At 42.1% G+C, this 12715-nt stretch overlaps 1 protein-coding gene and 1 pseudogene across 2 annotated transcripts in view; both read right to left on the reverse strand.

Moving 5' to 3' along the window:
* Positions 1 to 639: 639 nt before the first annotated feature.
* COPA (coatomer protein complex, subunit alpha) overlaps positions 640 to 12715 on the reverse strand; it is a 72709-nt gene continuing 60633 nt past the window's right edge. For both annotated transcript variants that reach the window (XM_006895468.1, XM_006895467.1), the window contains exons 26-33: positions 5402 to 5479; positions 5172 to 5240; positions 4340 to 4476; positions 3706 to 3892; positions 3512 to 3622; positions 3061 to 3222; positions 941 to 1135; positions 640 to 699 (exon numbers count right to left, since the gene is read on the reverse strand). In XM_006895468.1, coding sequence (XP_006895530.1) covers positions 640 to 699; positions 941 to 1135; positions 3061 to 3222; positions 3512 to 3622; positions 3706 to 3892; positions 4340 to 4476; positions 5172 to 5240; positions 5402 to 5479 — 999 coding nt within the window. The remainder of the gene's footprint in view (positions 700 to 940; positions 1136 to 3060; positions 3223 to 3511; positions 3623 to 3705; positions 3893 to 4339; positions 4477 to 5171; positions 5241 to 5401; positions 5480 to 12715) is intronic.
* The window catches only part of LOC102854192, a 7632-nt pseudogene continuing 6908 nt past the window's right edge, over positions 11992 to 12715 (reverse strand).

A 12715-nucleotide genomic window follows, 5' to 3' on the forward strand; every position in this document is an offset into this window, starting at 1 on the left:
CATAGGTAAATGGAAACACGAGTGTCCAGAAAAAGTGCAAGCCAAGAAGCTCTGGTAGAAATTGAATTTATTAAGTATGATAAACAAAATATTAGAACAATGGCTGCAAAAATCAACATAAAGTGGCATACATTTTGGGAACTCAAATGGCTTCCTCGCAGACCTTAGATTTCTAGGCACACAGAGGGTGCTTTCTCAGGAGGTTCGATACTCAAGGAAGTGGAAGGATGGCTAACAGCCTGGTAAAGAGCTTGTCTTACTACATTCCACTACTTTTTAGCAAACAGGATAAGAGATAGCAGACAGGTGAAGAATAAATATTGAATGAATAAATTTACCAAACGAACGCTCCTCACTGAATTTTCACTTGTTCCTTAAAGGAACTAAGCAGGAAAGTCAAGTCAGCTATCACTACAACTGCATTCAACTTGAGAAGATGAGAGGAACTTACAAAGAATGCAAATATACACATTTTGATTAGCCACACTAAATGTATAAAGGATACTATGCTTTCCAGCAGGGAGTCAAATGTCAATAATCTGAGGAATGGTTAGGGGTAGGGAAGCAGTAGAAGGATGACACATTGCTAATTTTCTGCTACGAAAAAATGATGTCTCTCCTATGCATAAAAAGATGGCATTAACGAAACTGCAGAGGACTGATTCTTAGACCAATCACATCCTTGCCAATTTCAGTCACCTGTGGAAGAGGAAACAGAGGCATAAGTTAGGGATCTGTGGCGCAAAGAAGCATAAAAAACAATTCCCACCACCTCTCAATGGGCATGACAGATTGCTACTAATTGGTATAACAAAGTGGAGGAGCTCAAATTTTCTCCACTGGAAGGAGCTAGGGACAAATCTAGGATAAGAAGATCACCAAGCTTCCTTTTTTACCTTTCACAATATCCTAGAATCATCATTTTGAGATGAGTACTTACAGTAGTGACCCTGCAGATTTGACCCTGAAACTCAGGGGAATAGCAGGCTCCACTGAGGGGACACTTCTCCACAGGTTTTCCACGGTAGATGGGCCGATAAGATGCAGCACAGATGTCAAAGGGATTGTGCATGTCATAGTTGAGCTGGCAGGCATCTGTGGGGTTCTTCTCACAGGCAGACAGGATTTTTCGAGTCTAGGAGGAAAAGGGGGCTTTATTTAAGAGGACTGAAAGCTGCAAACAATGCGAATGATCTCATCACTGTTAAGCAGTTTCTTTGATGCAACATGAAATCGTGCTATCTGGGTACAAGTCCCACTCCCTGTACAAGACATATGTGAAAAAATAACAATCACTATTTTGGTTCAATATGGCTTTCCCCTTATCAATGTCAAAACGGCTCATGGATCTGGATGCAAATTCCACTATATTTAGAGATTATCAAAGCTGGCTTCTAGTGCCCAAGGAGAATGTCTATGGAGGGCATAAACAATGGGATTTTATTATGGATTAAACTGTGTACTAAAAGATGTGTTGTAAATCCTAAACTCTTATACCATTGGATACAATGCATTTTGGAGTTTGATTTTTCTTGTTAACAAGTCCATACTTATAGGGTATATCTTAAACCAATCACTTGTTAGATATAAAAATTAGAAGGAAGTATAAACTGCAGGAAGATAGACGCCATACTCTTTTAAGATATAAAAAGTAACAATGAATGATTGGAAACCCTAAGTCTCTGTAAACTTTCATTAAAATTAATTAAAAAAAACACACCAGAAAAAAAAAAAAGATATAAAAAGTAGATATGGCATAGAGAAGGAAGAAAAACCAGATGCTACACCACATGAAGGTTTCCCAGCAGCTAAATAACAGATCTAAAAACAGACAAGGACCTTCCTCCAGAGCTGAGAGAGAGAGAAAGCCTTTCCCTGGAGCCAATACCAAGAATTCAGACTTCTAGCCTGCTAAGACGGAGCTCTGGCTTAGTCTGAGGGAGTTGAGCCGCTGACACAAAGCCATGCTTCTCTGGTTTGAACACACCAACTTTTGCAGGAGTAAGATGACCAATCACCTCTCATGTGGTTTCTGGCCTTGGAAACTTGAAAGAGGGTCAATTATGAATTGGAACTGACTCAAAAGCAATGAGACAAAGAATGAACTTTCTAAAATACATTTGTTAAAGGCAAGGATAGCAGCACCAAGAAACTAAAAAAGATTCTTATGTAGAGGTTATTGGTAGATAGGATATCTGAAGCTTGAGAATAGACTGAGTTTTTTAAAGTGCAGTGGAGTTACTTTAAGTTATTTGTCATTCTTGCACTGGTGCCATGTCTAAAGAAGCTTTTTTTTGGGGGGTGGGGGGTGGGGAAGGAGTCACCAGGTCAGTAAACAAAGGATGGCATTCAGTTTGTTTTTTGTTGAACAGTGTACTTTGTTTCAAAGGCAAGGACCTCAGTTTTCTGCTCCTTCCAGGTTTAAAACAGATTCACTACTGGTCTGACTAGTGGCTACATCATGATAGTTGGTGAAGAAATTGAGACTGTTAACAGCTTTACTTTGCTTGGCTCCACAATCAACACTCTTGGTACCAGCAGCCAGGAAATCAAAAGATAAACTGCATTTGGGAAAGTCGGCTGTCAGGGACCTCTGCAGAGTACTGAAGAATAATGATGCCATAGTCTTCACAATTACTTGCTATGTGTCAAAAAGCTGGACAGTGACTACAGATGACAGGATAATTGATGACTTTGAGCTGTGGTGCTGGAGAAGAGTACTGAATATACCATGGGGACTACTAAGAGAACAAACAAGTTTGTCCTGGAGAACCAGGCTGTTCCTTGCAGGCAAGGGTTCTGAAGCTCCGTCTGATATACTCTGGGCATGTTTCAAGGAGGGACCTGTCCTTGGAGAGGGGCATTATGTTTGGGAGGGCAGAGGGACAGTGCAAGAGAGGAAGACCCTTGACTCAGTGACGGGTTATGGGGGTAGGTGTGTCAGAGACAATAAGGATGACTCAGGATAGAGCAGGGTTCAGAGCTGTTATATACAGGATCACTGAATTGTAGACAACTTGACAACACCTAACAACAACAAGAAAGTCATTGAAGTCGTACCTGTTGAGCCACCTCAGGCTTGGGCCCAAGTTCCAGCAGGCGCCGAGCAAAAGTGGCAGCTGTCTTGAAGTTCTTAAGCTTAAAGAAGAGGTTGAGGGCTGTGCGCAGCACCAGAATCATGTGTACAGGCTGCAGGTTTGAGTGAGTGAAGTACGCTGCCATCTAGTGGACAGAAAGAAGACCACATGCTAGGCTGATGTAACAGCTGGGGTTGTATAAGGCACACTTAAAAACCAAAAACCAGAAGTGGCTATATAACAGTCTCCACAGGTTAAGGATGAATTATAGGATGACAAAGCAGGACCATTCTATTGTAGTTAACCCACTCTTACTGAGAGAAATGAGTCTAAATCTCTTTTTTTTCCCCCGGATTGAGGTTGGAATTAAACTCAGATGTGATGGACAGTAAGGGGGGGCATCTCTATAGTACTCAAAGGTCCATGGCTCTTACCTCACAAATGCGCTTCTGCTGTTCTAGAGTTTCCTTGGGCAGCTTCTTCCTTTCTATTTCCATGGACAAACCCACAATATACTCACGACAAATGGTGATAAGCTGTTGGGCCTGAAGAAAAGGACACAGGAAGGTCACAGAAGGAAGGAAGGATGTGGAAGTGCCCAGAACTGGGCTTTGCTAGCCCATCATACCTCTGCAATCTCTTGCTTATTATCCACAACAAGAAGTGGCACACTCAGTAGAATGGAGCGGAATTTTTCTACAGCCTCCTCAAATTTTCCAACTGTGGTCAGCTGGTAACATAGCTGCAAGCGTTGGATGAGGTCATTAAGCTTCAGGCCTACTGCTGGAACACCATTCTTCAATCCTGCATCTTTCCTGGAAAGGGAAAAGCAGGAAAAAGACAAAGGTTAGCAAGAAGCTGGGATGATTATGATTTTATGTCAATTTGGCCATGATTCTCTGGTTTGACATTTGTATAATCATATAGTTGTCCCTCACCACACCTTTCCTAACACTATCTTTTTCCCCTCCTGACAGCATGCCCAAAGTATGTCAGATGAAGCTTCACCATCCTCACCTCTGCAACCAACAAGAGTTCAACTTCTTTTTCTGGCAAACATGATCGCATTCCCCCTACTAACAAAATACTGTGGCAGCAGGTATAAGTTGAAAATTATAGAGTGATGAGCCAAGGACATTACCTACTTGGAAAATCCAGCTCTGGAAAAACTGGTAATGTGTCTTTGAGAAATATCAACCACTATTTGGTGGACAGAAGCAAGACTAGAAGAGACAGAAGCAGCATGGAGCAAGAGGTCTTACCAATTTCGATTAGGGTAGCCATACATGGAAGGCAGGCAGGGCAGAGCCTGATAGATGGTCCGGCCTCGGGCATACGTCTGAAGAAATAGTTGCTTGTAGGGTGCAAACTGGGTTACCCCGACTTGGTCATGAAGAAGCTACAACAAAAGGAAAGAAATATTTTGGCCCCACCACTTAAAAACTAATTAATCACAGGCAAGAACTTAACTTCTCCCTGCTTGTTTCCTTACTAGTAAAATACATGTGATTATAGGATCAGTCTCACTTAATAATGCTTATAATGCATTTGGGATAGTGGTGACACACAGTAAATATTTTTGCAATTGTTATTATTACAACACAGGGTTTAGGTCCAAAACATACACCTATTTTGGAGGGAATACAGATCTCCTTGATGTGATGCCAGGAGCAGGCTATAAAAGGATAGAAAATGGCTAGAAGGACCTGCCACTGGAAAGCAGGTAAGAGGAAGGCCTTGTGAGCAAATATACTTAGGCCAAGAGCTAGGACTTCCATGCTAAACATAGGCCGTAAGCTTTGTGTGTGGGATCTCTGGTGGAACAGACCTCAGGGAGTTACACTAGCCCAAAGGTGGCACCTCTCTGGCAGTTCAAATCTACCAGGGATTCTGCAGGAGAAGATGGGCAATTTCATCCCATGTGATCTGCAACCTACAAAAACTTAGCGGCAGTTCAGTTATGAGTCAATTCTGACCTAACGGCAACCAAGTTTCCTGGGTTTGCCTTGTGTTTATTTAGTTGAAATGAATCCACCACCTCCTCAGAACCTTGCGCTAAGTATACTCAAGAGGAGTCATAATTAAGAAACTTACCCGCATGGCTGTTTCAAAGGAGCCTGCCAGGATGTGATCAACTGGAAGCTGAGAGTTATTGCACCAGATCTAGTAAGAAGCAGAAAACACAGCTCATATAAAATTTTATCTTTCCCTTTCGACACCATCCTACCCTATAATAGAAAAGTATCTGATATTATGGACACAAAAAATTAAGTATCAGTCAACTCAAAAACACTCTGTCTCAACGCTGTATTTTTTCTGCTTACCTGAGCTGGGCTGGTTCCCTTGGTGGGGGGAACAAAGAAACCATCTTCTGCTCCACCTGGTGCTCCAGAGGGTACATCCTAGGGAAGAATTCAAAATTGAGTAATTTCTAAGCTGTTTAAGTCCTTTGTCCTGATGAATCGCAAATACAATCCATTACTATATTTCCAGCCTCCAATGCAAAGGTGAGTAATAGTTATGGAACACCCCTCATAAAATATAAATAACCTCACTAGTAGCAGAATGATAGACTAAAGCTTCAATTATTAAAACTAAAGCTTAAATTATCTTGCTGCATTTTCAAAAGGCACCATTTGCACAATGCTGGTTAAGTCCTTATTCTATTTTTTTGAAATTATCATTTACTGATCACTCATTGTGCTGCATCATTTATATACATTTTCCTCTTGTACTCCCCACAAAACTTTATAACACATTTTATAAAATATGTCTCTACTAATTAGCACCTGATCCAAATCACGGTATTTTCAACAGCTTCATAAGCATGAGAAAGTTAGACAATGAGTAAAGAAGGGTGAAGAAAAATTGATGTTTTTGACTTGTGGTCCTGGAAAAGAAGACTGAAAACACAGTGCCCAAAGAACAAACAAATCTGTCTTCGACAAAGTGCAGTCAGAGGGTTCTTTAGAGGCAAGGATGGTGTGACTTCATCTCCCATACTTTGGGCATGTTGCTAGGAGGGTCTAGTTCTTGGACAAGCAGAGTGCCAGCAAAGGAGAGGAAAATTCTCAATGAGATGGATGACTCTGAGACTATAACAGTGGGTTTAAACACAACAGAGATTGTAAGGAACACAGCAAAGGGTAGGGTTTTGTTGTGTTCTAAGAGTTGTTATGAATAGGAGCCACCACCACCACCACCACAACTTGCTAAGTCACACAGCTTATGAACAGTAGTTAGAATTCACTCAGGGCTTCCTAACGTCTGAGTCTATTATTGGTTACTACTTATGCAAAATAGCACTTGTCTTCCAGAATTTCATGTTTAGTAAAGACCATCTTCTTGAGGACTCATTAGCATGGTAGCTGGTTTCAGAAGATGAAGCTTGTTTAGCTATTTTCTAGACTAGCAACATTCAGCCTCATTAAATCTTATAAAGTGAAAGCAATGGAAACAGGAATGGCAGAAGCATAGAACATAATTGATATAACAATTTGTAATGATGATGATGATGATGAGGATGAATAATAATGCAGTTGCACAGCCGTGGTTGTCAGACCCAGAAAGATAGAAAAGTGGCTCTAGAGTCATCAAAATCACTGGGCCTGGCATGTGGTCTTCTACATAAACCCCTTAGACTCCATAGTTGCCCTTTAACAGCATACCTTTCTTCAATAGTTACTGATTTTTTTTATTTTAAACAAGGTATATTTACATTTTAAAGCACATTTCTCATAATATAAATGAGAAAAGAAAGTTTAAGTGCCACTGCCTGCCGGTTGTCAAGGTACATATTTTTTTCCTAGTTCTCTATTCTCAAAGATTAATGTATCTATCCAACAAAGTCAGCAATGAAACTGTTCTTGTTACTGATAATTAGGCAGATAGACGCTCCATTTCCTGGACCCTAAAACACTTAGGCAAAGCCATGTAGTTGCTCTTGATCTTAATTTCAACCATCTTTACCAGTATAAATTTGCAGATGTACTTCTTTGAGGCTAATTCTGTTTTATCAAATGTTTTATTTTATCACCCCACACCATCTGAAACAGCACCTTGTTGTGCTGTATTACTCTATACTTTTCCATCTGTGAAACTCTTGCTACAGGGTTGGATAGGAACAAGCAAACGTTAGGTGCTTTGGCTCATCAAGGGATTGGACAGCTTGCTAATACTGTGAATAAAGTAAATAAAATCTTTCATGAGAGAGCATGCAAATTAGCTGTGTAGAATGCTAACTTGAAGACTGGTCAATTTAAATTGAGCTGGCCCAGAGGCAGAAAATAGAGATATCACTATTATTAACATGAACCCAAAGAATACAGTATGTCTTTTGGACACAAGCCCTCTGCCAGAACTAGGAAGGGAAAGGTGTGGCACAGGAGAGACAGAGCAAGATGGAGTGCTGATAGCAGAGATGGCAGTACTCGCTGAGGCGGGCGGTGGTGGGAACTAGAGCTGAGTACTTATTGGTAAAGTGAGAGTGTCCTGAGGCCTCGGCTGACCCACAGAGTTAAAGTCAGGTCCTTTGAGGCCCAAGTTTATTGGCAGAATGAAGAATTTTCTAACAAGGCATGGTAAAAGACAAAGCCACAAGGTCAAGGGTCTGAGAGAAACCTAATTGTGAGTAGGCCTGAGAAGAGGCTGTCCTGACTAAAGAACTGTCTAATGAACATTTCAATCTGAACTGTAACTCATTAGGCTCAGTCGAGTTGACTACAACTCACAGCAACCCTGTGAATGAGAGAGCTATCTAAACCTTGCCCTATCCTGAGTGATGCCACCATCCACACGAATCTCTGCCATGCTCAAGCTCATTGTTGTAGTTACTGTGTCAATCCACCTCAGTGAGGACTGTCCTCTCTTCCTGACCCTCCACCTTTCTCAGAATGTTGTCTTTTTCCAAGGACCGGTCTTTTTTGACAACATTCTCAAAGTATGTGAGATCAATGTTTACCATCTGCCTCTAAGGAACACTCTGGTTGCAGCTCCTCCAAGACAGACTTGTTTGTTCTCTTGGCAGCCCATGGGAGATTCAATACTCTTCACCAACACTATAATTCAAAGGCATCAATTCTTCTTTGGTCTTCCTTATTGTCCCAACTTTCAGATGCAGAGGAAGCAAATGAAAAAACCATGGCTTGAACCATGTAAACTTTAGTTTTTAAACAGACATCTTTGTTCTTTAGCACTTTAAAGAGCAACTTGTTACTTCTATTAATTTTGAGTATTGTCTGTGAGTTCTGTGTGACCGTTACAATGAATTTTCAAAGCCAGTAATAGAGTAGGGAAAGCCAAGGGAGGGCTGGCTGGCACCTGAAGTGGTAGGATTGGTGTCAAGCATGTGTGTATGGAACATCAATGAACTCAAGTTTTATGCCACCGATGCTGTTCAGGGGAATTCTCCCTTGTGCAGTCAAAGTAAGATGATGCTTTTTCCTCCTTCCCACTGATTTTAAAACTGTCCATAGAACTTACTCCTCCTAATTTTTTATGGGAGGAATTTATTGGCACCAATTCCAATCATCAGCTATGTAACACTATCCTTAACAAATTCCATCCACATTTCCATCTCAAAACTTTGGCAACTACTAATGAACTCGGTTCTCTATAAATTTGCCTTTTCTTGCCATTTTATATGAGGTCATACAATATTTGCTGGTTTTTTAAAAAAAACTGACTTATTACACTCAGTGTTATATCTTCAGAGTCTGACATCCATTCTGGTCTTTTCTTCTTTCTCCTTTTTGTAATGACCTTTTGCAATCTTCATGGACTATATTCTTGGTATCTTCCCAAAGCTCATTTGGTCTTCTTCATTCATTCATTAGTGTTCAAGGCCTCAAACTGTTCCTGAGTTAGTTTTTAAATTCAGGGGGGAAAGACATAAGATCAAATTTTGGTTCCAATTGATATGATTTGATCTTCTTTAGTTAGAGACTAAGGTGTGCCTAATCTAGGCCAGGGTCTTTGCATTACTTGCTATACATAAGAGAGCTGAACAATGACTAAAGATGACAGAAGAATTGATGCTTTTGAGTTGTGGTGCTGAAGAAGAGTCCTGAAAATACCATGGACTGCCTTAAAAAAATAAGTAAGTTTGTCTTGGAGAGGGTGAAACCAAGTCTCTCCTTGGAGGTTAGAATTTTGAAGCACATACTTTGGGCATGTGGCCAGGAGCGACTAGTCCTTGGAGAAGGACATCAGGCTTGGAAGAGTGGAGGGACAGTGCCAGATAGGAAGATCCCTGATGAGATGAACTGATATAGTAACTGAGGAAATGGGCATTGGTGTGTTGGAATCATTGAGACTGGCTCAGGACAGGCCAGGCTTCTGAGCTGCTGTCTGAGCATACAGTAACCATGGGTCTCAGGTGACTCAAAAGCACATAACAACAACGTTGTCAAGTTCTATCCATATTGTTGCATATAACAAGACTTTATTTCTTTTTTTAGTTGACTGGTTTTTATTATGTGTTTGTACCATAATTTGCTTACCGTTTGATAGTAAACATTTAGGTTGTTTCTAACTTTTGGCTATTGTGAACAGGGCTGCAATGAACAAAGGTGTACATGTCATTGTTTGATTCTCTGCTTTCTAGTCTTTCAGGTACATAGTTAGGGGCAGAATTACAGAGTTATAAAGTGTTGTTGTTGTTGTTATGTGCCATCGAGTCGTTTGCGACTCATAGCAACCCTATGTACAACAGCCCTAAACCCTGCTCTATCCTTTGCCAATCGCATTGCCCCTGACACACCCATCCCAATTACCCCAGTCACTGAATCAATCCACCTCATAGAGGGTCTTCCCCTCCTGTGCTGTCCCTCTACCCTACCCAGCATGATGTCCCTCTCCAAGGATCTGTCTCTCCTTACAACATGTCCAAAGTATGTCAGATGGAGCCCCAGAATCCTTGACTCCAAGGAGACGCCTGGTATAACCCTTTCCAGGATGAATCTGTTTGTTTTCTTGGCAGTCCACGGAACATTCAATACTCTTCTCCAGCACCAAAGCTCAAAGGCATCAATTCTTCTATCCTCCCTAATCACTGTCCAACTCTCTGATGCATAACAAGTGATTGCAAAGACCATGGCCTGTATCAGGCGCACCTTAGTCTCCAGAGAGACACCGTTGCTCTTGAGCACTTTAGAGAGGTCCCTAACAGTAGACTTTCTCATTGCAGTACGTTTTTTTATTTCCTGGCTGCTGGTGCCAAGAGTGTTGACCGTGGAGCCGAACAAACTGAAGCTGTGAACAATCTCAATCTCTTCACCATTCATCCTGATGCTACCGATTGGTCCGGTGGTGAGAATTTTTGTCTTCTTTTTTTTAAATTATTATTTTGTGTGCACGTACTGTCAAATCAGATCTGACTGGTACAGGAGGATATTGCGCCTCCTTCTCCAGCAGAGCGTCTGGTGGATTCGAACTGTGTTCCTCTGAGATTGCAGTGCAGTTTCTTGCCACTAGGCCACCAGAGCTCCCCAATTTTTGTTTTCTTGACATTAAGCCTCAGTCCATACTGAAGGCTGCAGTTCTTGACCCTCTGCAGTAAGTGCATGAGGTCCTCCTCAGTTTCAGTGAGCAGGATTGTGTCATCTGCATAACGCAGATTGTTGATAGATCTTCCATCAATCCTAACGCCACGCTTCTCATAGAGCCCAGCCTCTTGGATAATCCACTCTGCATACAGGTTGAAAAGGTATGGAGACAGGACACATCCCTGGCATACAGGCTTCCCAATTTTGAACCATGCAGTGTTGCCCTGCTCTGTTCTGACTACTGCCTCTTGGTCCAAGTATAGGTTTCGCATTAGCATGATTAAATGTTCTGGGATTCCCATTCTTCTCAGAGTCAGCCACAGTTTGTTATGATCCACACAGTCAAATGCCTTTGCATAGTCAATGAAACACAGATAGACATTCTTCTGGTATTCTCTGCTTTCAGCTAAGATCCATCCCTAGTACCACGACCCCTTCTAAACCCAGCCTGGCCTTCCAGCAGTTCTCTGTTGATGTACTGTTCCAGTCGTTTTTGGATAATCTCCAGTAGAATCTTGCTTGCATGTGAAATCAATGAGATTGTTCTGTAGTTTCCACACTCAGTTGGGTCACCCTGTAGTTTAGTTTTTAAAGAAGTGATAACTATCTCCCACAATGTCTGAAACATTTTACATTTCCACGAGCAGTGTAATTTCCAATTTCCCCAAATGTTCCCCTGCAAACATTCATTATTTTTTGGTTTTTCTCAAATTTTAGTTATCTTACTGAGAATGAATGTTCCTTGGGAGCACGGGTGGTGAAGCTTCATCCCATATACTTTAGGCATGTTGCTAGGAAGTGCCAGTCCTTGAAGGACATCGTGTTTGGAAAGGTGGGGGGTCAGCAAAGGACAGGAAGACTCTCAACAGGATGGACGGACACAAGAGACTGTAACAACAGCCTCACGTATAATGGGAGATGGCAAAGGGTAGTCACAGGACAGGGCAGGGGTCAGATCTGTTCAAAGGGTTGCTCTGAGTTGTAGTGGACTTGATGGCACAGAACAACAGTGGGAATGAAATGGTATCTCTCATTTCAGAACAATGAAGCAGTTCTGATTCGCATCTCTCTGATACCTAATGATGCTGCGCATCTTTTTATGTGTTTAGTGACCATCTGAATGCCGTCTTTGGTGAAATGTCTATTCAGCATTTTATAATCTGATTGTCTTTCTGCTGTTAAATCATCAAGTTTTAGACATGTTTTGATTATCAGACTTCTGTCAGATTTATGGTTTCTAAAGACATTCTCTCTGCCAGTAGCTTGTCTTTTCATTTTTTCAGTATATTCTTTTGAGAAACTAAAATTCCCCCTCCCCGTTTCTCCCCCCCCCCGCCCCCAAGGAATTAAGAGTCTTTATTGGGTCAGACTTAGAGTCCATTGCTCTTTAGGCCTTCTGGGTACTGGCTGATCCTCTTCTTCAGGATTTTCCTGGTCGTTTCCACAGCCTCATGATCTGCTTTTTCTGGTAATGCACCCTGGCTTTCTCTTTCCTCTTCTCCTCCAGGGTGGCCGTCACTGTCTGGTATGTCCAGCCCCCATCGTGAGGTAGGCAGCCCATGTAGACAAACTTACAAGTGGGCTTGTGCCATACAACCTTGAGGGCAGCAGGGACCACCATCAGCTTTCTCTTGTCATAGGGAGGTGGGATCCCGTCGAACACTCTGAAGTGGTCCAGGGCAGCTTGGCTACGAGTGGTCTTGTATGGCAGCATGCCTTGCACTGTCCACCAAAAGATGTGGCTGGGGCCCCGGAAGTGGTAGGGATCCCACGATAGATTAGTGTTCATGCACTTGCAGAGGAAGGCCAGGAACTTCAGTTTGTTCTTGTAGAAGCTGCCTGAAATAGTGATGCCCTCACAGCACATAACCACCACCTTGCAGCCCAGCAGCCCGGTTTGGCTACAATGACCACCAGGTGGCTTAGGAGATGGCCTCGGCCATCCAGCACCAGCCTGTGTGACTTCACTGTCTCCAGCAGCTGACTTGGAAAGTGAGAAACAAAACAAAAGTGAGAAACAAAACACTGTCCACCATGGGTGCCCATTACCACGAATGGCACATCACTGTCACAGGCTTCAGCATCACAGCAACC

Source organism: Elephantulus edwardii, unplaced genomic scaffold (assembly GCF_000299155.1).
Source record: "Elephantulus edwardii isolate Elephantulus edwardi_28Jun2011 unplaced genomic scaffold, EleEdw1.0 scaffold00168, whole genome shotgun sequence".
NCBI classification, from domain to species: domain Eukaryota; kingdom Metazoa; phylum Chordata; class Mammalia; order Macroscelidea; family Macroscelididae; genus Elephantulus; species Elephantulus edwardii.